The sequence below is a fragment of the Cydia strobilella genome, chromosome Z, assembly GCF_947568885.1.
Source record: "Cydia strobilella chromosome Z, ilCydStro3.1, whole genome shotgun sequence".
Taxonomy (NCBI): Eukaryota; Metazoa; Arthropoda; class Insecta; order Lepidoptera; family Tortricidae; genus Cydia; species Cydia strobilella.
The window spans coordinates 59131402-59159247 of record NC_086068.1 but is presented as its reverse complement, the minus strand read 5'-3'; the positions used below and the strand labels follow the sequence as shown (position 1 = coordinate 59159247).

Genomic DNA, 27846 nt, shown 5'->3' with positions numbered 1-27846 from the left:
CAAATTTAATATTAGCAAAAAAACACCTCATTACCGTAGCGTCTATCGGAAGTGCGTAACCAAATTATTAAATATTTAGATGGTATCGATTCAGAACTACTCCATGGTAACTAGAATCACATAAAATAATGTTGAAAATAACAAAAATATATTAATTTAAGTAAAAAGTCATGTATAAAGAAAATACAAATATAAAGATGGTCATTTGACTTAATTTGTTAAGGCGTTTTTCAAATTCAATTTAAACTGAAGCTTGATTCTAACAATTATATTTAACTATAATGGTAACGCACCATGCCTTTTCCGTTTATTTTCCAGTGATATTATGATAAATGAAACATCATTTTATTTATTGAAACTATAAACGTAAATTATTCACTATCCTTAAACTTTTTGTAAGAAGAAGGAATTACATTATTTCGCAATTTTTAATTGGCAACACCAATAACCTCACTTTTACTTTAATGGCGGGTGCGCTTGCGTGATGCCGGCTGCATGTTATTATTGCTGCTTTTAGTTTGGTTTGGCGTCCGTTTAAATTGTAGCGTCGATTGTATTCGCCGTTTTGAACTCATCTCCACATAATTTAAATAAGTAAGTGTCACTGATTCCATAACTTTATAAAGTACTGTTGTGTTAAGCGTGAGTAGCGGTGTAAGGTTTCGTGAATTTTCCATAGTAAGCGTAAGCAATAATGCCACCATGCCCATGGCGCGGGTGGCTTGTTTTGATGAATATTAAGTCGCAATAGTCGAAATTAGCTAAATAACATGTTATTTCCACTTAAAACCCGGTGTATTAATTGATTTAGCCATGTGCGACGTTTCGCGCCCAAGCGTTAATTGCGTGCTTGAAGCGGAGGCGGCAAGTACTCTTACTCCGATCGATCGTTAAAGATCGCGTCGCTTGTTATTTTCAGATGTGCCCCAGATCAGTTTATGTGGATATCGATTGGTTTTTGTGAGTGCGGTATGTTCTGAAAGTAAAGGTTTGTGTGCTTTTAGTTGACAATGGTGGCTCAGAAGAGAGGTCGCGGCGCGAAGGCCCAGGCGGCTAAGAAGCAGGCTGCGCAGGCGGTGGAGGAGGTGCCGGAGGAGGTGGCGGAGGCCGTGGAGCCCGAGGAGAACAATGGGGACTCGGAGCAGGTCGAACAAGGTGAGTCACGTGGCTACTTGCGAAGTACCTAACTACCTGACGCTTGGTTACTGTTATCTCTTAATTTTCACCTTAGACTACCTTCGTTTTTGTTAGGAATAGTGTATGGTGATTTTTTCATACATATTTGTATATTAATGTAAAATACCATAGTTTATAGTCATTACTTATTAGTTAATGCTAAATTGAATAATCAATAAGTACTTAAATTAAACAAGAGATCTAAAGCAGTGTAAATTTTATTAAGTAGGTATTTTTTCGCTAGTTTTGCAAGGGCCCTAAAAATAAAACCTACCTACCCTACATGTTCCTATTTATTTTTGTACAATGAATGCTTCAAGTAATAATCAACATACCTATTGCATTTTTCATGATTCACTCAAGCATATAAGACTTGTGTTTTACTCTCATTATTATTTCAATGATAGTGTTGTAAACGAAAGATTTTTGACGTGATAATGTCTTATAAATCGATGAACACCGGTAGCATGCACGAAAAAGTGTCATGTTGTAGACAGATCTCCATGATAACGTGGACAGATCTCTGTGGTAACGTTACGGCCTTTTCATGAATGTTTTCTTATGATGTTATCAATGCAAAATTATCGTCCGTAAACCAACTTTACAGTCAACCATGTTTTAGGGTTCCGTACCCAAAGGGTAAAAACGGGACCCTATTACTAAGACTCCGCTGTCCGTCTGTCTGTCACCAGGCTGTATCTCATAAACCGTGATAGCTAGACAGTTGAAATTTTCACAGATGATGTATTTCTGTTGCCGCTATAACAACAAATACTAAAAACAGAATAATATAAATATTTAAATGGGGCTCCCATACAACAAACGTGTTTTTTTTGCTGTTTTTTTCCGTAATGGTACGGAACCCTTCGTGCGCGAGTCCGACTCGCACTTGGCCGGTTTTTTATTTATTATAGCTATTATAAGTCTTACACATTATCAAGCGGTCTCTGTCTCACAATATCTTCTCATTTTCATCTCTCATCTCAAAAATTTGTGACATTTTCAACCAAAAGGTACCACATTGTCGCTTGTCAATAAGGTTGATTTCAAATTGAACACAACAATAAGTACCCTTTTGATTGAAAATGGCACATTTTATGTGCACTGTCTTCCCTGCATTGTCCTTAATAAACAAGCTATTTGTATATATCTAAAACCAGGCTATTTCCATTTTTCTATGCTTTACCTTCACATATGCGAATTTTTTCCCCGCAGTATTGTATGACTAGCTTTGCCTGCGACTTCGTTTCGCTTCTTTTTTTATCCAATCTGCTTTTTAGGCCTATGCCGCTGTGGCCCGGTGGCCGAATGGCACAGGCAGCTGCCGCGATAGCAGAGGACGCTGGTTCGATTCCAGCCTGGGCCACTGGAGGCCTTGGTCATTTTTTCTTAGTATATGACATTTATTTCAGTTTATAATTTATATAGTAGTGTTTCTACTTAAAATAAAAACAAATTAAAGTATTTTCTATAAATAATTTCATTTGTTCTAATACTTCTAACAGTATTGATTGACAGCGCCATCTTTCTTGCTAGCTCGAAATCACATGGATGATTCAGTTAGAAGGTCGAACCATACTGTTCTACCTTAGGGATGGCCAGGGGGCGCCTTAGCCTTCAGTAACAAGTGCATATACTTGGAAAATTTCGACCTATGCCGCTGTGGCCCAGTGGCCGAATGGCACAGGCATCTGCCGCGATAGCAGAGGACGCTGGTTCGATTCCAGCCTGGGGCACTGGAGGCCTTGGTCATTTTTTTCAGCTGCTTTTTAGGGTACCGTACCCAAAGGGTAATAACGGGACCCTATTACTAAGACTCCGCTGTCCATCTGTATCTCATGAACCGTGATTTGACAGTTGAAACTTTCACACATGATGTATTTCTGTTGCCGCTATAACAATAAATATTAAAAAGTACGGAACCCTCGGTGGGCGAGTCAGACTCCCACTTGGCCGGTTTTATTTTATTTTATCCAATCTGCTTTTTATTGATTCCCTATCTATACCAACTTCCTTATATCCTTAGTTGAGAGACAATTCTAACTTCTGACGGCAGAGGTATAACGATTTGTAAACTTTAATTGCAATGATGTGAAGAAGAAGAGATTAGATGCATGTAATGACACGGATTTGTTTAACCCTTAAATGTATGATTTTTTATTTTTGGTTTCGTTTAAAGGTGCGTTCAGAAACTTAAGCTTTTTTCTGTTGAATTAATTTGGCAACAATATGCATTTAAGGGTTAAATTTGAACTTTCTAAAAAGCTAGTTTCTAATATGGGGCATTTTCTATGAAAAGGTACCTTATTGTCGATGGCGCTTACGCCGCACAGCGTCGCGCGGCATTGTATTTATATCGGAGCATCGTTAATAATGGCTTGAGCGCCATCGACAATATGGTCCCTTTTTTTTGAAAATACCACATATTGTCTACACACTACAGCACTTTAAGGATAACTAAAAACAGGAACCTTGTGCTTGATAACAAAAACTATGTGAATTACTCCTATTAAATATATTAGAATCGGTCGCTCACGTACTTGAGGTCGATAATTGCTCAACATATTTCATTTCATGCGGAAAAGCATCATCCCCTTCCCTTCCCCCCTCTCCCGCCGCCGCCGCCGCCGTCACCCGCGCCGAGCAATCGGTCGCGGAGAGTTAAAGCCAGCCAAGCAGTCTACGTCGGTCCGCCAACGCGTGCTCCCGATTAGCTACTCGGTATTCAGTGAAACATGTGGAGCAATTTACTACTTAAAATATGTGTGTGACCCGTTTATATGTAATATGTCTGTGTCTCACGGTAGTTTTGTTATTAAAATATCCTATTTTGTGTTTGACATGATTGCGGACATTTGATTTTCTGTCTAAGTAGTGCATGCACAAAAATGCTTTACATCAATCTAAAAACCGGCCAAGTGCGAGTCGGACTCGCGCACGAAGGGTTCCGTACCATTACGGAAAAAAAAAACAGCAAAAAAATCACGTTAGTTGTATAGGAGCCCCATTTAAATATTTATATTATTCTGTTTTTAGTATTTATTGTTATAGCGGCAACAGAAATACGTCATCTGTGAAAATTTCAACTGTCTAGCTATCACGGTTCATGAGATACAGCCTGGTGACAGACAGACAGACGGACGGACAGCGGAGTCTTAGTAATAGGGTCCCGTTTTTACCTTAAAAAAAAAACAATTATTTCAAGCTGCAAGGCTCATAATCAGTTTTCACACATGTCATAAAAATAATAAAAACAAATATAAATTTTTACAACTATAAAATATAAATCTTTTGGGTACGGAACCCTAAAAACCAGCCAAGTGCGAGTCGGACTCGCGCACCAACCAATTTACAAGACTACACCAATTATTGCCCCTGATGGCCCATATTCGGCTACATTCGTTTTGACCGTTGCGATGTATGCTCGGTGCGTGCGTTTCGTTGCCGAGACGTTAGACTGTAAGACATAACTTTGTGTGCAGGCGATGAAGGAGGGGCCGGTGACGCCCCCGGCGAAGAGGCCTCGCAGGCGGAGGTCGAGGCCGCTGAGGCCGGCGGCGAGGCACCCGCAGAGGAGCCCAAGGAGGAGAAGGTATGTTAGTAGGAAACAAAGCAAATTATTACATTAAAATTTATTTGTGTTATTTTAAGTAGAGGGGAAGGTAAATCGGAGTAGCGGAATGGCCCAAAAAAGCAGTAAAACCGTTTGTATGAAGAAGCCCCTTTTTTTTAATAACCTGTAGTATCCCACTGCTGGGCAAAGTTTGTTTCCGGCCAGTTATTAGTGAAGGTGTCTAAGTCGTCCCGCCATCTCCGCCTGGGCCTGCCACGTCCGCGCTTCTTTTGCGGCATCCACTTGGTGGCTATACTAGCCCACCTATCCGGATGCATGCGGCAGACGTGAAGAAGCCCCTACCAAAATAAAATATATTTTTCAAATAATACGTCTTTCATCAATAAAATCGAAACAAGTCATCACAGTTTAATCAGGGTCAAAATAAGTTAGGTGGTAATAAGCTAATAAGAATAGTGGGTTCCGTAAGTTTTTTTTACCAAGAAACTCTTGTACATACGAGTTTTAAGGACGGATTCTTGTGAAATCTTTTGCATTGCATTATCAAAATATCAAATAAAAAAAAACTAGCTATTATTTTTAAATATCAAAAAAAGTTTTTGTATTTATATGGAGAAAATTTCTACATTTCTAGTGACTTCGTTAAGATTTCGCATCCAGGCACTTCGGGGGTTTTAAGTTATGCCGTATTTGCCTTTTTTAAATTGCATTGCATTGCAATTTTTTAATTTTGAATTTCTATTTTATTTTTATGTAAATGTTACTCTAATTTATTCGACTTGGTGTGTTTGTATTGTACATGTTAAATTATGATAAGTTTTTAATTTATTTTTTAAATATAACTTTTATATGGACAGAGTTGTGTCTGAAATAAACGTATTCATTCATTCAAAACTACTAAAGGTGCATTCCACGAGAATGTTCTGAAAAGGCTGAGAAAGTGATATTAATGACTTTGCTAACAAATTGGCAGTATATTCTCGAGCTTTACGGATTTGATTACAAATTTAATATATACGCTAGATGACGCAAATACCACGATTTGTATTGAAAACAAGCGTGCCGACTTTTTCATACAAAATTTACGCTTAATATAATTCTAAAATTACTTATCTGTGATAGGAAATATGTACTTGCCTTTGGGTGCTCGCAATTTTTGTGCTGTTGCAGTTAATTATCATGCAACGAAGCATTTTTTAAGTATTCACGGACGTCCGGCTGCAACAACTGACGCCCGTGGACTGTAAAGAGCGACGGTCAACCTCGACGCTTGGTCGGGGTTCGGACACGCGAAGTAGATGCATTTGCGTCTTCTATGGTATATTTAGTTTTGTAGATTTGATTGAATTAGCTGCCATACAAGACAAAAGCATTTCTGAAAGGACATTCTCGTGGAATGCCCCATAAATGAGTGGGACGTAGAAGGCTATATCCACTCAACATGACAAATCTTGTAGGTGGAGTCCGGCAAACTGCTGGTCGAGAACCTGCCTGCGAGCTACCTATTTGACTACCAGGATAAACTGAAGGAGCTGTTCTCCAAGTATGGGGAGATTAATGCAATCAAGTAAGTATAATTTGGACATCATCTGATCTGCAGAGAATTTAACCGGTTATTTCTAACTTTCTATACACGGTGGCTAAAAAATAAGTGCATTCCCGTTACCAGGGAGGTTTTGGGATTATACTGAGCAACTTTTACTGTGGGACGAACACCGAAATCACCAAAAAAATTTGGCTGTTTCATACATTTTGGCTGGTCCATTTTCTATAGGAGGGTAATTCTTTTTTCACGATTTCGTGGTTGGTCCCGTAGCAAAAGTTGCTGAAAAAAACCTTCCTGGCAACGGGAATGCAGTTATTTTTTAGCTACCCTATATAGTGCTCAGTAGATGGCTGACTCGATACATTTATATACATATCTGTGTTAGGGTGTATAATGTATTGGAACCACAGTTTCTACTAGGGCACTGTACTGTATCTTATCATGTACGTACTTTTTGTAGCGACATATGGAGCGTTTACCGAGTTGTAAATAGCACTTATAACCCCCCCTATTCTTTTATCCCCTTATTCGTAAAACTTTACAAGCCTCAATTAGTTAATCCATGTTTTATCCCTTTCTTACAAATACACAAGTCAAAATAACAAATTAGACAACACTGGGTTATTCCCACTAGTTACCACCGAGTTGTTAGCAGTGGTAACTGCTGGGAATTTTTTTCCCACCGTTTTTTACCAGTTTTTGAACTCTAACAACATTTTGGTAATACAACTACTGGGGAAAAAAATCATACCCTTTATACCAGTGGTAACTACTGGGGCAAAAAATCCCACCTTTTACTAGTGGTAACTACTGGGAAAAAAATCCCACCTTTTACCAGTGGTAAGTACTAGGAAAAAAAAATCCCAGTAGTTACCAGTGATAAAAGAAGGGAAAAAAATCCTCAGTAGTTACCACTGGTAAGAACTTGGTGGTATCTAGTGGGAATAACCTGACAAACTATTAATAGCTATAGTTGGTCAAGCTAATCTTGTCAGTAAATAGGAACAAAAAAACTATACTCATCCTTTTCTTTTGGGTGCTAGTACTAGTGTAAGATTGATAGTATGATTCTCTCTGTCTATGTTTGAAATGAGACAGTCCTTTGACAAACTATAATTGAGATTTGTAGCGCATTTATGAATGAAGCCGATTGTTTATAAAAGTAAGGGGTACTATAAAGCGACCGTTTCGATGCTGCGTTTCATTTATGTCGTTGCAAAAAGTTAATTTGTTATGGATCTAAACAAACCTTTCATTCCCTATTTTGGTTGCAAAATTTCATATTAAAAATTGTAAACAGACGAAATTTTTATACGGTTACAATTTCTGCTAGTGTGATTTTTGCATCTAATAATTAACCATAAATAACATTCAAACATCAGTCTTGTTCTATTAACGCAAAATTTCAAAGTTACATTGTTATAAATGTTGAAATACCATTTTCACCTAATCCTTTTTTAATTTGTTCCAACGAGGCTATGAGAAAATATTTTTTTTTAAATGTTCTCCAAAGCTGGCAAGGGAAAGCAAGCCTTGTGAAATACTAACTGAAACATTTCTCTCTGTTTTTAGACGTGGTCCGATCATTGTTACTGAACAGACCATTACGCCGACACTTTCGGCTATAGTCGAATTTAAAAACAAAGACAGCCTGGATAAGGTAATCATATTTTATTAATTAAAATGTAGCATAGACAGACACACATGTTTCTCAACGGGTGTTTTTTCTTTTAAAAAATTTCAAACACCCTATTATAGAATGAGTATTTTAATGTTGCAATGCAATGTGAATGTGTGACTATTTTGACTATTTTTAAATCGCACAAATGGGTTCGAACCCCGGTCGAATAGAAGGGAATATATGTGCCAGTTTCAACCAAAAGTTCATTGTCGCTTGTCAGTAAGGCGCCATTTCTATATAGCTTCAATTAGATATCAACCTTATCGACAAGCGACAATGTGGTACCTTTTGATTGAAAACGTCACATATATGAACAAGTTTATAAAAAATGTTTTTTTTTGTGTTGTTATCAAGTCATACTTGTGTCAGAAGACCACACTTCCGAGAAAGCACGGGTAGAAACCAATATTGTTTGTGTAAATAAAACTTAGTACTATGTCAAAAATACTTTATTTTGTTTTAAACATGTTAACATTATTTACCATTACATTTATTCTTCTTTAAAAAATCCGAATTGTACCTTCCGAGCTTCCCAAACAAACCTAGTTCCGCTCTCATTTTAAAACTACGTGTCGGATTGTAATGAAACTTTGCACATACAATGACATGAGGTATATCTAGGTCTGAAATTAGTTTATATAGCCCCAGTTTATAAAACAAACGAAATAGAGCAATAACAAGTTTTGTATGAAAAACTTAAATTCGCTTTATTTTTTTAATTATGGTACCTGAAGCTACATAAACTAATTACAGACATAGATATATCTTATCCTATTGCAAGTACAAAGTTTCAGAGCAATCTAGCTAGTCGTTTTGAAATGAGAGCGGAACTACGTTTGTATGGAGAACCGAGCTTGCCGGAGACCCCTTAAATACCCCAGTTGAGTTCAAATCCTCTCATCATCATTAGAAACTTAAAAGCTGCGCTCTTGTCGGTGAAGCAATCTCCATGTATTTCTTTCTTTGATTTATTTCTTGACAGCCTGATACGACACGACGCCGACGTTCACTTTTCCATTTACTTGATCCATGTTGGCTTCCCTCTATTATATCGATTTAAACTAACACTATTTTCACTCATAATTTTAAACTAACACGCGTAAAAAACTTACGTGTAATTTATGTTCAAAATGAAGGACAGGGTATTTCGTCTTCGTGGAATCCAGTGATTAGCAAATGTAAGGGGGGGGGATCATATACCATCGGATGTCGTGAGTGTTGTGTGTAGGCAAAGTGACAACCCTAGCGTACAAGTTAATAATCAAGATCGAGTGCGGGTAGTTCGCAAAACCCGCGCAGCAATATGTTGATACAATTCGCCAGTCTGCCTGTGACCACGAACGTAACGTCACGTTCGAAACGTCAGGGCATAAATAAACGTGAGTTTAGTTACGCGATTAAGTCCCGTTTTAGTTTAAAGTTGCCTAGTTTTTCCTTCGACTTTTCCTTCTTTAATCGTCTGGATGAATTCATCGTGTTGTAACAGGTGTCTTTCGTCTTCTACTTTCGATGGTTCTTAATGTGGTTGGCAGGTCGAAATAATTAGCAGATGGCGGTTAGCTTGCCCTGTCAATCCCTAGAATTGTGTCAAATTTTTGTTTTTTTATGCCCTGGATGCCAGCGCTTTAAGCCAAATCTCATAGAAAAAGGGGCAAGCTATGATGGCGCCATCTCTGCATACTTTTGACAGTTGCCAACTCCATTGGCACCACTTTTCTTGAACTCAAACTTAAGACCTCCTGTTTAGTTACTTTTTCCGTCCAGCTTATTTTCTCAACACGCCACCATCGCAGTTTCCTATCTCGTCGAAGCATCGTCCAAGTCTCGCTACCGTACCTATATATTACTATGCTCCAAAAATTACAAAATCTTTTAACCTAAATCTTTTAGAAAATTTCATGTTAAAAATGTAAGGGCACGATACTTAATAAATTCAGATTTTCTGTATGGAAAAATCTCTATGGTCAAGGAATATCTCTCACGGCTCTGAATTTCTGAAAAAAAAATTATACACCAAACCGGCCAAGTGCGAGTCGGACTCGCGCACCGAGGGTTCCGTACTTTTTAGTATTTGTTGTTATAGCGGCAACAGAAATACATCATCTGTGAAAATTTCAACTGTCTAGCTATCACGGTTCATGAGATACAGCCTGGTGACAGACAGACAGACGGACAGGGTCCCGTTTTTACCCTTTGGGTACGGAACCCTAAAAAGTAACAAAATATACGGCGCGCCGCGCGAAACTTGCGACGTAAGATATGACCATCGCGCGTGTTGTAACGTTTTACCTTAATTATTCTGAATGTACATCATCAATTCATCATCGTCATTTTGCCACGGCTCATGGGAGCCTGGGGTCCGCTTGACAACTAATCCTAAGAATTGACGTAGGCACTAGTTTTTACGAAAGCGACTGCCATGTAACCTTCCAACCCAGAGGGGGAACTAGGCCTTGTTAGGATTAGTCCGGTTTCCTCGCGATGTTTTCCTTCACCGAAAAGCGACTGGTAAATATCAAATGGTATTTAGTAAATAAGTTCCGAAAATCTCATTGGTACAGTCACCTGCAATAATATGTTACTCTTCGAAGGCTGCAAAATTATCTGACACGCTCGTATGGGTCTACAAATAAGATTGTGTCAGATATTTTTGCGGCCTTCGTTGTGTAACATATTATTGCAGGTGACTGTACGAGCCGGTGTTTGAACCCGCGACGTCCGGATTGAAAGTCGCACGCTCTTACCGCTAGGCCACTAGTAGTTAGAGTAATTAAGCTCAATCAATCAATCAATCAATTTATTTTGCTATAATAAGGGTTGGTTTACAGGTGTTATTACAATAAGTATTTTTATGTACACTCCTTAATTAGCCATAATCTATAGCATGCAAAATATTCACAATTATTTACATATGTACAAATACAATTAAATTTAAACTTAATTAAAAAATGAATAATATTATGAGCTACTTTAATAATACATAAGTACTCTACATGTACGAGCAAAATGCACGATAGCTAAATGACATCATTCTGATGGCTGTGTTCGCATTGGCCTTACTGTTTACTATTACAATAGCACCGTTGTTATCGATCGCTCAAAATTTTCACTACAATGTAAACACAGCGGCAACAATGTGCATACAAATCGTGATCTTAACAATACAGGTCAACTATGCGACGATTATATCGAGGTAAGTGCAGATATGGATCCATTTATTGAACCATATTAGACTAATATCATAGAGTAACTTATACTAGAGCGGTACTGTCATAGTAAATTTTGTAACCCCAGTAAATTCACTGCCATCTGTCGACACACTTTAAAACTAAAAATAAATATTTATAAAAATACGATAAAATGTATTTAAATATGGATAAATGATTTTTTTTATTTGCATTAATTACTTTTATGATTTTGACCCATGTTCTTTGACTGATATGCGTTAAAATTGTTAAATAACAAACGAAACCGTCAACGCCATCTATACGACAGTAGGCCAAAGCTAGTAGCGCCCTCTGAACGAGAATCAAATTTTCTTGATGGAACGAGTGGCGAAACCTAGTATCGGAGCCCAAGGTCCACTTCGGGTCGCTTAAGTAAGTAATAATATTAGCAAAGATAGATATAACTCCGTAATAGATGGATACAGTCTAAGGAAAAAACGTGCCTCGAAAATCTAGAAAATTTGATTCTCGATCAGATAGCACCACTACCTTTGGCCTACTCTCGTATAGAGGGCGTTGACGGTTTCGTTTGTTATTTAACAATTTTAACGCATATCAGTGAAAGAACATGGATAAAAATAATTAATGCAAATAGAAAAAAACATTTATCCATACATAAATTCATTTTTTTTAATTTTTAGTTTTAATCGTGTGTCGATAGATGGCAGTGAATTTACTGTGGCTACATAATTTACACTCCAAAGTGATAATTTTCATCAATAGCAGCCGGGTCCACACAGAGCGAGCAATACGCGCGAGGCAATTTCCTCGCGCACGAAACCCAGTGTAGACGTGACTCGGCCGAGGCGCGCGTGTTGTATCGATATTTTTAGACGTGCCTCGCGCTCGCCGCCTCGGCCGAGGCACCGTCTAGACTGGCCGTTTTGTGCGCGAGGAAATTGCCTCGCGCGTATGCTCGCTAATAATGTGTAATATCTATGAAAATATTACGTTTATAATGTTATTCCCCCACTTTGTTGGTTGGACAAAGTTTATTTTTGTCATTTATTTATTGAAGTTCTTACATTCTACTTGGAACACACGGCCGGCTTTTAATCTGAATTATCAGTATAGTAGTGGCCTAGCGGTAAGAGCGTGCGACTTGCAATTCGAACGTCGCAGGTTCAAACCCTGGCTCGTACCAATGAGTTTTTCGGAACTTATGTACGAAATATCGTTTGATATTTACCAGTCGCTTTTCGGTGAAGGAAAACATCGTGAGGAAACCGGACTAATCCCAACAAGGCCTAGTTTCCCCTCTGGGTTGGAAGGTCAGATGGCACTCGCTTTCGTAAAAACTAGTGCCTACGCCAAATCTTGGGATTAGTTGCCAAGCGGACCCCAGGCTCCCATGAGCCGTGGCAAAATGTCGGGAAAACGCGAGGAAGAAGAAAGTTGTTAGATTATAACTTAAGAGGCCGGTGTCGATTTTAGTAGCAAAAATGTAAAATTGATAGATTTAGTCGGTGAAATTGTACACCTTTTGTTACCTAATTGAAATAACAGGTACTGGTTTCTATTAGCACGTCTTTTTATCTTACCTTTTATCAGATCAATTTTTTGAAAACAGACTTACTAAATTAGTAATGCTTGCTTTTCTGATGGACGTTTAGGTAAACGCGCGTAAAGCACTGATTTTGTCGCTCTTATTTGTAAATTTCGTAAAGTTTGGACTGCTAAACATGGTAATTTTGTATTACACATATCCTGTACTTGACGTTTATCAGACTACATTTTTATTATTATGACTTTGAAGTAGTGTAAATGAAAGTTAGACAAAGTCAATTTTCTCCAGAAATTACTTCAAAACAAGTGACAATTTCTCTGAAAATAGACTTAATTTCAACGTAATTTTGATACTTAAACAATCTACAACATTTGCTGAAACTATTCTTCAATTTGTATAATTTACCACCATAAATTTTTGATTAATTTTTAAAAACTGCCTCTTCTTTTCATATATTACCGTTGACGCACGCTCGCGACCTCATTATTAAAAGGCAAGATGAGAAGACGTGCTAATAGAAACCAATACTTGTTATTTAGATATTACGTAACAAAACGTGTATAATTTCAACGACTTAATCTATCAATTTTAAATTTTTGCTCCAAAATCGACTACGGCCTCTTAAGTAAATTTGTTTTAATTTAAAGGAAATTCTGTAAACGTGTAGATGAAGGCATTATATTTTATTCATTAAATTATGAGCAGGCTCGATCAAGGGGTTATGGAGCTAGAAGAGCCTAGAAGGTCAAAAAGCTTTTTGTGAGGGGTCCTGCTATATTTGTCATTTTATTTGCAAAAAAGTACGGTCGAGTTTGGTATCAAATGAAAGTGCCCGGTTTACACATTTATAATACTGTTTTTTAAATTATATAATTTACGTAGTGTATTTTTAAAAGCTAAGCATTAAAAAAAACTATTTAATACTAAAAAAAAAATGAAATGAAACATCATTCTTGATGGAAAGCTCATGACGACGCGACGATTCTTGACGAATCGACCCTGTCCGTGAAAAACCAGTTCTATCCCTAAAACCCTAACCGCCCTCTATCCCAACAGGCCCTCTCCGAGCAAGGGCTCGTCATCGACGGTTCCCGTATCTCAGTGGCCGTCGAGTCGCGCGCTGAGACTGCCGTGCTCGTCGGCGTGCCGTACGAGGCGGGCACGGAGTACGTGCGTAGACTGTTCAACCAGTGCGGCGAGGTGGCGCACATACATGAGTTTAGCAAGACCAAGTACAAGATCCGTGAGTATCAAGGGCCTGACACTCTTTGATAGAGAAAGATAGTCTTATTGCTATTCCTATAAGAGAAAATAGTGCCATGCTTTGTCCTTATCACCGACCGGGTGGCATCATAGGTAGGAGGCGATTGCGAAATACCGAAATTTATAAGAGTGAAAGAGCAAAAAATCCTATGCTACCCAAATTTTATATGAATATTCTTTCTCTTACCCCCGGTTGCTCGGTGGCGCGTCTATAACTAGGTACTTGTATATACTATGTCTATGGTTGTCATACTCGGCTTGGCCATCCTGATCAAGTGACCGATTCTCACACTCGGCCATCCTGATCGAGTGACTGGTTCTCACACTCTATCACACTGATCGAGTGACCGCGGTTCTCACACTGGCCATCCTGAATACTGAATGACCCTAAACCTACTCTCACCACTCACCAGTTCAACATTTTGTAAAGTCATTTAAAAGGGCAATATGTAACTTTTTCCAAATTTTTACAGTATAATAGAAGTTTTCATACTTAGGGTGTATTTTTAATCATTTGGGGTTGCTTATTGTAAGTTTTTGGTTATCAGTATATAATAATAATAATAGAAACACGAGATTAAAGAAACAACGTTGTTTCTATCCTTTTCGATTCTTGTGTACTTTTCTATATCTTATTAATAACTGTGAAATATCCTTTTTTTTTCCGCACACAGTCCGGGTGACGTTCCACAATAAGGAGTCCGTCGAAAAGGCCCTGAAGCTGGACCGCGAGCTGCGCGTCAACGGGTTCCTGGTGACCGTCTCAAAGTATCGCGACGAGGACGAGCAGAAGGCGCACTCCGCCAACGCTAACAAGGTAACCGAGGGGGCGTTTAAATATTACGTAACGCAATTTTCGAAGATTTTTGACCCCAGTGTAACGCGCCGTAACGTTTTCGTGTTCGTAACGCTCGCATGCCCATACGAGCCCTGAGCGCTCGCCGCGGTAAATTATTTCAAAACAGATTAAGAAGCCGGACATCATATCACATCAAATCTGTCTAAAGGAGGCATATCCTTTCACCGGTAAGCGTAAGTGGATGGGACCGAGCTGCAACACCGGTTCCGATACTAGCTGCGCGCGATCGCCATTGTAACCCTAACACTTTCAGTGCCAAAGCGCCCTATTTCCAATACAAAATGAACCCTTGCGTGTTCTTGGCAGTGAATGTGATGTTCTGTGCTATACATAAAAGGGATGTTGCGGATGCGGATTTTTAAAGGCTCACATCCGCGGATGCAGATGCGGATGTCGAGATTAGGCACATAAAAAAACGTCAAATATTACACTTTAGTCATTTTTATTTAAAAACAAACGAAACTTAGCATTTGAACAAGAATATAGGTGCCCCACAATCGCATTACATTACATTTTCACTTGTCGCTGTCCGTCATAGGCCTATTGGCTAATGACGAAATTACCTAGCACTTACGCCGCCGCTAAGACGTTCCTGTACCTACCTTGTTCCACATCCGCATCCGCATTAAGCTCCGCATCGATTTTATGCGGATGCGGATGTTGAAAATAATGCGGAAGTTCTGAGTGATACATTGTTTCTCCTGGTCCCGCAGAACAACCTTGTTCCACATCCGCATCCGCATTAAGCTCCGCATCGATTTTATGCGGATGCGGATGTTGAAAATAATGCGGAAGTTCTGAGTGATACATTGTTTCTCCTGGTCCCGCAGAACAAGCGGCAGCACCCGCAGCAGCAGAACCGCAACGTAAACACTAACACCAATGTTAGCCCCAGCGCCAATCCGAACCCCAACCGCCAGAACAACTACCGGCCGCGCGGTGGCGCATTCAACGCGCGCGGCAATTTCAGAGGTAACATTTTACTTTTATATGTGTCCCACTTAAAGGCCTCCCCTCTCCCTTTCCAATCCTCCCTGTGCTGAGCAAGATCCCGCTGGAACGCATCCAAATCGTCCCGCCATCTCTTTCTCGGTCTGCCTCTGCCACGACTACCCTGATGATGCGAGCTAGTGGCTATTTTTGGCACATCTGTCATCATGCATCCGGCGGACATGTCCAGCCCAGTCCCAATTTAGCCTGGCGGTCTTCATCACTCGGGTTTTGGAGCGGAGCTCTGTGTTCCTCAGAGGTAACATACCATTAGTTTTAAATTTGCATGCCATTTTTTGGCTTAACATGTGATACTAAATCAATTAATTTATAACATCTGTATGTAATTACCATGTTTAAGCAAATAAATATTTCATTTCATTTCATACCGAGGTAACATTTGTCAAAATCGTATAAAAATAATTAATGCAAATAAAAAAAAACATTTATCCATATGTAAATACATTTTATGGTATTTTTGTACATCTTAATTTTTAGTTTTTATTAGGCTTGTGTAGTACATTTACTAAAATCAAAAACGATTCCCTCCACTGTACTAGACCGAACTATTCCCTAATGATTCTGCTCTTAGTACGTTTTAGTACACTACACGCGAACGAAACAGAATGGGAGCGAGGACCGAGGAGTGACAATGACAGCAAAGCGATCCGAGTGATCCGACTCATCCGACCGAACTAAAACTAAACATGGACTCTCTCTGTGTACTACTGTACTAAAAGACCGAACTAGTACAGTTGTGAGATTGTACTAGTTGGGAGCGATCTTTTCAGTGAACGAGCGTGCACAACTCTAGTTTTAATCGTGTGTCGATAGATGGCATTATAGCACACAAGACTACATGAATGATGAAACACCGTGGGATTGTGATTGAAAATAATTAATTATTTATTATTGTGTTAATAATGATGAAATTGATTATTCAATGAATACCTATATTAGGTAATCTGTATTTTTTGACATTTAGATTTTTATTCTAGAAAGTTTCTAGACTAGTATTTTTTATACAATTCTGGTGTTTGACGATCCTTTTGTGAATTCTTATTATTAAGTTTGACATATCTATAATAATTCAATGTTTTTAAGAATAATAATAACTGCATCAATAAATTGCTCTGATATTTAGATTAAGGTAATATTTAAAACTTGACAATTTAAAAGTGCTTGTTGCTAGGCCTATTTGAATAAAGATTATATTGACTTTGACTTTGGCAGTGAATTTACCGTGTCTACAAAATTTACTATGACAGTACCCCTCTATCCTACATATTCTCTTTGGTTGTACTCTACTGTAACTAATGAAGTACAATTGCAGGCGGTCGCGGACGCGGCGGTTTCCCCACGCGCGGGTTCCCGGCTCGCGGCGGATTCGGCGCACACGTAAATAGCTACGCCATGCCCGGATTCATGGTGAGTCCACACAACACAACACAATGTCAGATACAGGGTTCGAAATTATACAGATCATATGTGCCATTCTCAATCAAAAGGGTACTTATTCTAAGAACGTTTTTTCAAGTAGACACACTACTATTGTGGCTAGGGGGCGCCACGAGCCTTCGGGAAATTGTCATATACTTGGAAATTTCGACCCATGCCAGGATAGCCGAGAGGTTCAGGCACCTATCCGGTAAATGGGGGACGCTGGTTCGATTTCAGCTCTGGACACTAGAGGCTTTGGTAATTTTTTCCTTCATATATGACATTTATTTCAGTTCAGGGCGTTCATTTACTTAATAGCGGTTGTCAATAAGGCGCTATGTCCATCTTCAATTTGAAGTCAACCTTGACAAACTACAATGTGACCTTTTGGTAGAAAAATGTCACATATTATTATTATACACTACCGCTCAAAAGTCAATTTTCACCATACAAAAAATATTTTCAAAATCATACTGTTCAATCGCAGGCAAATGACTCTTACATGTTGGATTGAATCTTTATTTACGTAAATATATTGAGCCTCAAATTGTTGCCTAAGAGATTCTTTAAAATTTCGAGTTTACTTTATGCAACAATTTAAAAAACTACAAAATAAAACGATTATGTACTGGAAAATCGAATTATGGATTTTTTTACGCTTGCCATTTGGTAAATAGGCAATGTACACGAATATTCTGCACATCATTTTGAAGCTCGATATGTCTGTTAAAATTAAAAAAGTAAACTGCACAAAAAACTGTTACCCGACTGCGACTTAGCGGTATAATTCTGAAAGTCGATTTTGTATACAATTGTATGGAAAAAATTACGAGTGCCTAAATAGTTATGAGCGGGGTAGTGTAGTCTTTGATAATTATCGCGATAAATATCCCAAGTATGGATGGTGCTATGCTGATATGTTTATTTTCTTTGAATTCTTAAACTTAAAAAAAATGATTGGGGGGTTTTTTGCTATGTACAAATAAAAACTGACCTAATATTGATTATTGAAGTGCAACTTCTTTAGGCGCGACTAGAGTGTAACTCAGTTTTTTTTTTCTGACGGAAGTAACGCTCAGTAGTGACACACGCACAATAGGACACACGTCAAAGTGCCAACATACCGATAAACGTCATCGTCATAGAAGATTTACTTCAATCGCGCGTAAAGATTACACGCACACACTTTTTTTTTATTAACCATTGAAATAAGATAATGATCATGTAACAATATAAGTATAACTAAAACTATAAGCATTTATAAAATAGGTAGGAGTTAAAGTTTACCACGAAAATGGTCTCGCCTCAGCATAATGCTGACCCGAAGGTCAGCGCTGATCTTCCGGCGAGACCATTTTGGGCCACGATCGCAGCCGTACGACACGGCCCAACCATAAGCTGAACGCAGCCTTTGCAGCAGCGACCAGCGCCATCTTGTCTACTGTCTATGGCAATGTCATTATTGACAACAACAAATGCATGGAGACTATATAAAGGAGCCAGATCTCTATGTATGAAAAGTGACCATCAAAAAACAGTAATAAGGCGGCGCCACCATACACCGAAATACAACCTACGTAATTTGGTCGGGTTATTTGTTGCCTTATATGGCTTATGTCCCAGAGCCTAACTAGCGCCACCGGAGAGATTAGGAACTATTATTTAAAGCTGAAAGCGGTCACTTTTGCAACAATTCTGCCATAAGAGATGTGCATCCTTTCTATACCATCCATAAACAAATGTATAACAAATGGCTATGCCGTACAACGCGATAAAATATATTTTTAGCTTATAATTTACTTTAATAAAAAGAAAGAAAAAAGAAGAAAACTCACAATTTATGTATGTATGTTTATGCTTTATTGTAAATAATAGAAACACGGTAAACAGTGTTACACAGTCAATTAAATACAACAAAGGCGAACTTATCCCCGCCTGTATGGGATCTCTTAATTTAATTTTGTTTCAACAAAGGATTCTTAGCTAATCAAATGTTATTAAAAAGTTTCTTAAGAAAGTTAAATGAAAGTCAAAGTCCTTTATGCCGAACAAGAAAATTACCAACAAAAAAAAAAATCGGCACCTACAACAATAAGAATTGAATCACTCAAGCGGCGACAATGGTGTAACTTTTTATAACACAAATAACATATAAATTTAGTTATTTACTGATTACATAATACTGACTTATTTATAAAATATAACATAAAACTATGAAAACGGATTATATCGCGTATATGCGTCAGTCACCCGTTGACCACGAACGATGTAAAGAGTTCGAAACGTCGGGATGTATTATAAATTCAATATACGCGATATAATCCGTTTTCATAGTTTTATTTGATGAGTAACTATCGCGGTAACCGAAGACAATATTATAACAAAAGCCTAAAAATAAATACTAAATAAAACTGAATTATATATCTATAAATTGAGCCCCATGTTGCATGGTGCCATGGATGCTGGCAGCATTTCCCTGTTGTATTGCGATACTAAGGCTGCGTTTCCACCAGAGTTGTGCAAGGAGGCGTAGCGATGGATGTGTTTTTTGAGAATCTATAGAATCACTTCATTTACCTATCGTCGCTCGTCGTGAAGTGATTCTATTGGTTTAAAACAAACACATCATCGCACATTTGGTGGCAACGGCCTAGTACCACAGGGCGGAGACGCTATACATCAAAAATCACTTGCGTTTCTATATGTGAACGGCACGTCTGTACACGCGTCATGCGTCATTGTGTGAGTAAGTTGCTTAAAAACAGTACTGAGCGGCCGGCAAAATGTCGTCAATCTGCTGTCGCGGGGCGAGGTCATTCTAATCGGGGCGGGGCGGTGCGTGGCCGTTCTGTATGATAATACTATTACTTATTCTGTGCTAATACTTTGCGCATGTAAGCTGCCAGCTATTCGTTCACCAGAAAAGTTGACCAGTCTTCTAGCAAGCTATTTAAAAGCTACAGTGTTAGGACCCCACGGGCCAAGAGTCTCAACCCCAAATGGCATCATAAATATACCTTTCGGAGTTTAAGCTTTTAGGTCTATAATAAAAATAGCTCTGTGATTGAACCATTATCCACATGAACTCCTTTTCTAACCCCCTTTTCAACCTATTGATGCCAAACTTATTAGTTTTGATTAAATATTATGTTTTATTGACATACCTGCTTTCACTATCGCTTATATCGGCATGTTTCCCTACAGAACTGATCTCAATATTTAATTTTATTTAAACTAAATCAATAAATTCACCGTGACCAATAGCCGGGTCCACAAAGAGCGAGCAGAAAAAACGGCCAGTGTAGACGTGCCTCGGCCGAGGCGCGCGTGTTGTATCGACAATGTTTGACGTGCCTCGCGCGCGCCACCAAGGCCGAGGCACGTCTACACTGGCCGTTTTGTGCGCGAGGATAATGCCTCGCGCGTATGCTAGCTCTGTGTGGACCCGAATCACGAAACCAATTATCCATTTCATATGCTTTTAGATACGCTTCAGTTTTAAAAAAATACTCAAAATAAATGTCTATTTAGTTCGTCAGCCACTATGCCGCATTTACGCCTCAACTAACATGTACTGGGTGTAATGTTTTGGGTGAAACAAGATATACATACGCGTTAAAGTACGTTAATTTCAAAGGTTCATTCCTTAGCTTAAATTAAGTAACTTTCTCAAAGAAACCGGTATTCTAATTAACTCCATTTTGGAGATAATCAATGATTTATATTTATATATTAAGGTCCCTACTAGCGTGTACACTTGCCTTAGGGCCTGTTTATATGAGTTTATACATTTGGTACTAAACGCAAATACTATCTCGGACGATCGATATTCGAATTAAATTATCATTGGAATGGTTATAGTTTTTAATTGTTTGATGGGATTTGAATGTAATGTTCGTGGTAGGTACAACAACGGTATTAATTACTTTTTACAAAAAAAAAACATGCCATTCAGTTTCCTTAAATTTACTTAACCCATACCCCGAAATTAACGAAGTTTAAAAAAAAACACTTGTATATCTTTGATCACCTAAAAAATTACACCCGTATTAAGTATAGCATAATTTGCAATAGTTTATCTATTTGTGCCATTCTCAATCAAAAGGGTACTTATTGTCGGTTGTCAAAAAAGCGCTATTAAGCTTTAATATGAAATCAACCTTGTCGACAAGCGACAATGTGGTACCTTTTGGTTGAAAACGTCACATTTATTGACACATAGCAGTCATAATTCTCTAAAATTTAGAAAGGTACACTTGTTTTAGGTTGCCATCATTTTTTCATTTTTATCCTACATTTATAATTTTAACACATTCGCGGACACGAATGCTACATACACATGACGTCACTAACCGTCCGCGAACGTGTTACATTTTTCTTATTTTCATAAAATGCTTGCATGTATAGCTTATAATACCAATTTTACTTATTTTCGTCTGCATCTACCCTCATGTAAATATAACATTTGAGCTGTATTTTTTTGCAACAATTTCAAAAAGTGCTTTATTTTTAATTTTTGCATGCTCATATTTTTTTTTATATTTCATATTATTTTAGTATACTTCGAAAAGAGTGCATAGAAAGACGTGCAAAGAAATGCAGTGGGATCTTGTTGTGTGATCTGACAGATTTAATACAGTCAAACATGAAACACATATTTAATACAAATGTGACGTTTCCAACCAAAAGGTACCACATTGTCGCTTGTCAATAAGGTTGATTTCAAATTTAAGCTATATGGAAATAGCGCCTTATTGACAACCGACAATAAGTACCCTTTTGGTTGAGAATGGCACAAATAATACAGAAATTATTTATTGAGAATACAGAAATAAAAATTGCCGAAATTACGTTTGGAAAGGAAAGCAGTTGTAACATTATCAAATAACTTGTTTCAATAACGCATTAAATATTTAGAAAATGCACGAAAAATTGCGCCTGAAATAAAATGACCTTAAGAATAAAAAAATTGCCGCATTCCAATATTAAAACTGTTGATCATTCAAAATAAAATGATCGGTGTTTAGGTCCGACTTATTAAATCAGACACACAATAAGAGCAAAACACAGTTGAAATTATTTGAGTTGTCTATATAAAAAAAAATACTGTCAATATGATACTCGATAAAGTGAGGACGCGGAGCAAAAATAATTTTGTATATCGACCCGCCTGTTCTTATCTCTATCGCACTTGTGTTATTCTATTGTTATTATTATATTATATTAGGACAGCAATAGGCATGATGACAGATTTTGAAAAACTATCCTATTATGTTAAGAAACATAAATTATTTACTATGAATAAGATATTTCTGCATTTAATAAAGGTCTAGTAGGAAAAAACTACATTTTATTTAAAATTCGCTCCAAAACGCTTGTAAGTGTCATGGCGTCCCTAGTGACGTCAAGGTCATATAAACAAAACGTACGCACAGGACGTTCCTTAGAAGCTTATTAAATAATTTGTTTATTTCGTATGATTAAATATGAATACCAAAGTGTATAAATGTTGTGGGTTTCCTCAGTGTAATAACACATCAATAACAACTTCTAATAAGTTATTTGTGCATGTTTCACACAATAAAACAACACGAAACAAGTAGCTTAAACTTGCAAGGCGAGACTATAGCCGTATTGCCTAAGACTCGTATTTATTTTTGTAAAAATCATTTCGATGTATTTAATTTATTTTTTAGTTTCTTTTTTTTTTTACTAGCCTAATTTAGTGTCCCACTGCTGGGCAAAGGCCTCCCCTCGTTTCCTCCACTCGACCCTGTCGTTTGTAGTGTCCCGCCAATCCGGATAAAATGCGTCTAAGTCGTCCCGCCATCTCCTTTTCGGCCTGCCTGCACCCCGGCCAGCACCATCTATGGTGTTCCGTGGGTCCCACTCGGTAACCATTTTGGCCCACCTTTCAGGGTGCATGCGGCAGACATGCCCAGCCCAGTCCCACTTAAGCTTAGCGGTCTGGACACCTACATCTACAACTCGAGTTCTGGAGCGCAGTTCCGTGTTTCTGATTCTATCAGTTCTGCGAACACCTAGTATACTGCGCTCCATCGTTTCTTTTAGTAATATAAAAATTGTATGAAACTAGTTTTTTGGGGTTAGGTTACATTTCTGTTATGGAATACAAATAAAAAGCGATTTTACAAGATTTGGATTTAGTTAATTACTTAAAATAGTATGATTTTTATATAATTATAAATATTGTTTATTGTACTTACAAGGAACTTTTGACATTTCTAAATTCTGCTGAACAAAAGTCTTCGTTTGATTGTAAAAACTACAAGCATCATCACATCGATTCTAGGCAAATTAGCACTGTAAATCCTTCTTTCATGACTCATGTTATTAGGGTTTAAACTAAATTGAATCCGTGAATCGTAAATAAAATAGCAGGAGAACCAGTACTTTCAGTACTTTGGATATTTGCTTACATGAACGTGACGTCACTCGCTCTGATTGGTGTTCACAGAATCATGGCGGACTTGCGTATTTTGTAATGTTATTTTAGCATAACATTTAACAATCTCGCCAAATATAAAAAAATAAATGCGTTTTTCATATTCTACGACTAAAGTTTCATTAAATAAATATAATATATTACAAATTTATTTACATACAAGATATATACAGTGGTACTACGTAAACGAAATTAATAACTAGCTTAAATCTAAAATAGGCCCTTGAGGCATTGTACCAAGGATGCTGGCGGCATTTCCTCGCTGTATTGCAATGCTGATACGTTGTGCGAGAAAGCCGCCAGCTCTTCGGTCACCAGTTACGTCAGCCAGACGCTTCGCGATTTCTGCAAACAACTTATGCGCGCTGGGACCCCATGGACCTAGAGTTTCAATATAATATAATATATTAGTGACTTTTAATTACTGTCATCATGCCTATTATGCGCGTGCGATAGAGGTATCTCTATGAACAGGCGAGTCAATGTATAAAAATCATCGTACTTTAGCGTCTTTACTTTAGTATCTAAAACTCAAATAATATCAAAATTCACTGCTTTCTTTGCCGTTAATATTCTGTGCGTTCTTTTCAGAAGTTGTACCTGTTGTAAGTCCGACGCGACCGCAGGTAACATTTGACAAACACACCAAACCGTTTCGCATTCGTTGTTCAAACACTGATTAGTAATACAAATTAGGTACTCTCTTTGGTAATTACGTCGCTATTACTTCGTATGTGCTTACGTTAGGTTTTCAACATGATATAATGTTAAAACAAGTTAAAAGTTGTTAAGTCGATGGGAATCCCATTCGGTTGTGATTCCTTGCAGTTTCTTTTTGATAAATGTATATACAAATGTAATAGGTAGTTTATTCTATTATTACATTGTGTTTGGCGTCGGCTGTAAAGTTACTTTTCATTTATCATGCTCTGATGTGGGTCGTTGTTGTAAGAAGTGTGCAGAAAATGATACGTTTCAGCACTAGAGCATTTTACTTGCCAAGTACGTCAAGAAAATGTGACATGTTGTGACAAGGGGAGGGGGAATCACAAACTTTGTGACGTTACATTAACTTATTTTATTCGCTGTACAGTTAAATAACAAGTTTTTGGTACGATAATCGTTTTTAATCGTTTAATTTTCCTTCCTAATCTGTTTTGGTTTATAAAATTACCAATATTTCTTTTGTCAAAAGTATTTTCATAAAAGCATAGCATCTACGGCATGAATTGCCGAAGGGTGAATTTTTATTTTAGTTGGTTTAGGATAGGTAGTATATTTAAGTTACGTTTAGTTTGTGTTTTTTTTTTTAAGCCTACTAAATGTCCTACTGCTGGGCAAAGGCCTCTTTAACGTTTAGTTTATAATTTTTTTTTTTCATAAAATAATAATAATACTTAATTCGATTTGCCGATTTCATTGAAAAAATGCGACGTGACACCAGGGGGGGAGGGGTCAAAAAACCTCGAATTTCGTGTGACGTATAATGGATGAACCCTAAGACGCAGCGTCATACAATTTTTCGTTAATCCGTTCAACCGCGCCGGCTATCGGATGCCATTGTGCCCTTGTTGTATAATCTATTATTATTAACTGTCTATTTCTCCGCAGGGCGGTTTTATGAACGACGGCCAGCGGCCGAACAAGCGGCCCCGGCTGTAAGCGGCCCTCAGAATCCGTGTGTGTGTGCGTCCTACAGACTACAGTGACATGTTACTTGCAGTATCATATAATAAATCTAGCGAATTGTATTTACAAGTGCATGGAATATAGGAGTAAGTTATTGTCTCTTTGCAGGTAATAAATACTATTACTAACAATTAGTTGTTAGTAATAGTATCGTTTCCAAAGTCCGTTGTCAATGTTGGAATTCGTTGGTGCCATTCAATAATTTTTCATTTCTCGTGATCTGAAAGAGGGTTTGTTCTAAAAGTTGTGCAGAAAATGATACGTGTCTGCACTAAATAATTTTACGTTCGAAGTACGATTTTTCTTTTACTATAAGCACTTAAATTTTGAGTTTAAATATTTTGATTCCATAAATAACTACTTTGCCTAAATTGTTAATTGAAAGTACCCTCAAGAAATACTGTAAAAAATTATACTTTGTCATGTTTTTCAAAAAACACATACATTTTACTTTCCTCGTATTCAAAATGAAATGTAGAGTGTTTAACTTGGGTGAAAGGCATTTCAGCTTCAAAATACCTCGGCAGAAATGAGTGCCTTTCATCCCTTCGTTAACAATCTATTACGAAGATATAGATATCCATTTAATTCACAATAAAAATAGCGAAAGTAAAAAATTCCTAAACCTATTTTCCCCGACTTATCTTGTTTTTTGTATGAAAATTATAATAAAACTTATTATAAATGTCTGTTAATGTGCACACATGAATCCAATGACTCGTTTACAGCGGAATTATGATTGAATTTTTGTCAACAATTATTTTCGATGAACTGCCACATTGATAACGGGATTTGTTTATTTCGTATACCAAATGTGTCATTCTCAACCAAAAGGGTACTTATTGTCGGTTGTCAACAAGGCGCTATTTCCGTATAGCTTAAATTTGAAATCGACCTTATTGACAAGCGACAATGTGGTACCTTTTGGTTGGGAACGTCACAAATAGACTTTCTTTTGTCCTGTGAATTTCAATGACGTGTTACTGTATACCATGGATTTATTTGATTGTATTTACATAAGTGTATGAAATTAAATTAGAAATAAGTTATCGTTTTTTTGCAGGCAATTTATCAATTAATAATCGGTAGCAGGGCGTAGGCAGGTACAGGCACGGGGGGGCATCTGCCTCCCCTCCCTGGAAATTTCACATACAATGTATGGCCCTCTGCGGCCTCTGCTCCCCCCCTAGGCCTTTCCCTGCCCTAGTTCACTGGCTGGTTACGCCCATGTTTAAACGTCACGATTTATCTTATATTTGTTGATTAAATTTGATGTTTCGTTGACAAAAACTTGGCTCCCTCATGGATTTATTTCATTGTAATACATAAGTGTATGAAATGAAATTAGAAATAAGTTACTTATTGTCTTTTTGCAGGTAATAAATTTATCAATTAATAATCAGAGTTTGTTTTATTTTAATGTCACGATCTTATATTTATTGATTTAAATTTGATGTTTCGGTGACAAAAACTTGGCTCTCACAAATTACAGTATCCAAAATATAAACATACGTGTATGGAAAACTTAGGTATCGGCAGGTGAGTTTAGGTGAACGATTAAAGTCGTATCTCTTTCTCACTCTTACTCAGGTGCGTCGCACAATGACCTTGGTGCGGTGCGATGGTGTGCTTTTATGGCTCCTGTACAGTCGCCATCAGATATATCGGAGCGGCCGAGGCGCTCACAAATATCTGAACACGCCTCTATTGTCAAGGCGTTAAGTGCGTGTTCATATATTTTGGCCCAGCGTAGGCCAATCTAAAGCCCCTCATTCACACTCCAATCAGCTACACTGCAGTCCGCCTTGCAGGACTGCGGAGTCACGAGTGTCGCGACTGACGAAAAGTGTATAGCTCAACAATTTACAACTAATATTACAACATAGAGTAACTTATACTAGAGCGGTACTGTCATAGTAAATTTTGTAACCCCAGTAAATTCACTGCCATCTGTCGACACACTTTAAAACTAAAAATGAAGATTTATAAAAACACGATAAATAAAATGTATTTAAATATGGATAAATGATTTTTTTTATTTGCATTAATTATTTTTATGATTTTGACCCATGTTCTTTCACTGATATGCGTTAAAATTGTTAAATAACAAACGAAACCGTCAACACCATCTATACGACAGTAGGCCAAAGCTAGTTACTACTTTCAAAGAGGATATAATATATAGGAGTTATATAAATCTATCTTTGCTATTTTGATGATTTCTGCGACCGGAATGGTTATATGCATGGAGACTGTACCATCCATAGTTATATGGGTCCGCATCACACGAGACAGTTTTTGCTACGCTGCGACATCTAGCGTCAACTAGCGGATTTATCAGTACTGCTACTTGACAATAGATGTCGCGACGAACGAAAAGTCTAATGCTCAATTTTCAGCCGGATTAACCGGAACCAAAGATAGATAT

The 27846-nt window shown here is 37.7% G+C and overlaps 1 protein-coding gene across 3 annotated transcripts; it reads left to right on the top strand.

The window, feature by feature from the left end:
• Positions 1 to 442: 442 nt before the first annotated feature.
• Positions 443 to 26820, top strand: LOC134753839 (uncharacterized). Of its 3 annotated transcripts, none has more exons than XM_063689782.1 (11): positions 443 to 594; positions 1005 to 1155; positions 4659 to 4768; positions 6208 to 6317; positions 7869 to 7956; positions 13768 to 13954; positions 14649 to 14791; positions 15664 to 15805; positions 17157 to 17251; positions 24324 to 24355; positions 25341 to 26820. In XM_063689782.1, the coding sequence occupies exons 2-10, from the start codon at positions 1011 to 1013 to the stop codon at positions 24336 to 24338; spliced, it is 1035 nt and encodes a 344-aa protein (XP_063545852.1). In that variant the 5' UTR covers positions 443 to 594; positions 1005 to 1010; the 3' UTR covers positions 24339 to 24355; positions 25341 to 26820. The 3 variants fall into 3 exon arrangements, with proteins under 3 accessions (XP_063545852.1, XP_063545851.1, XP_063545850.1); XM_063689781.1 differs by having other exon boundaries at positions 24321 to 24355; XM_063689780.1 differs by lacking the exon at positions 24324 to 24355.
• The last annotated feature ends 1026 nt before the right edge of the window (positions 26821 to 27846 follow it).

Coding starts and splice junctions, on each gene's coding strand:
- LOC134753839 (XM_063689780.1), top strand. CDS start 1,011: ATGGTGGCTCAGAAGAGAGGTCGCGGCGCGAAGGCCCAGGCGGCTAAG. Junction 6,318..7,868: donor GGGGAGATTAATGCAATCAA/GTAAGTATAATT, acceptor CTCTGTTTTTAG/ACGTGGTCCGATCATTGTTA. Junction 14,792..15,663: donor ACTCCGCCAACGCTAACAAG/GTAACCGAGGGG, acceptor CTGGTCCCGCAG/AACAAGCGGCAGCACCCGCA.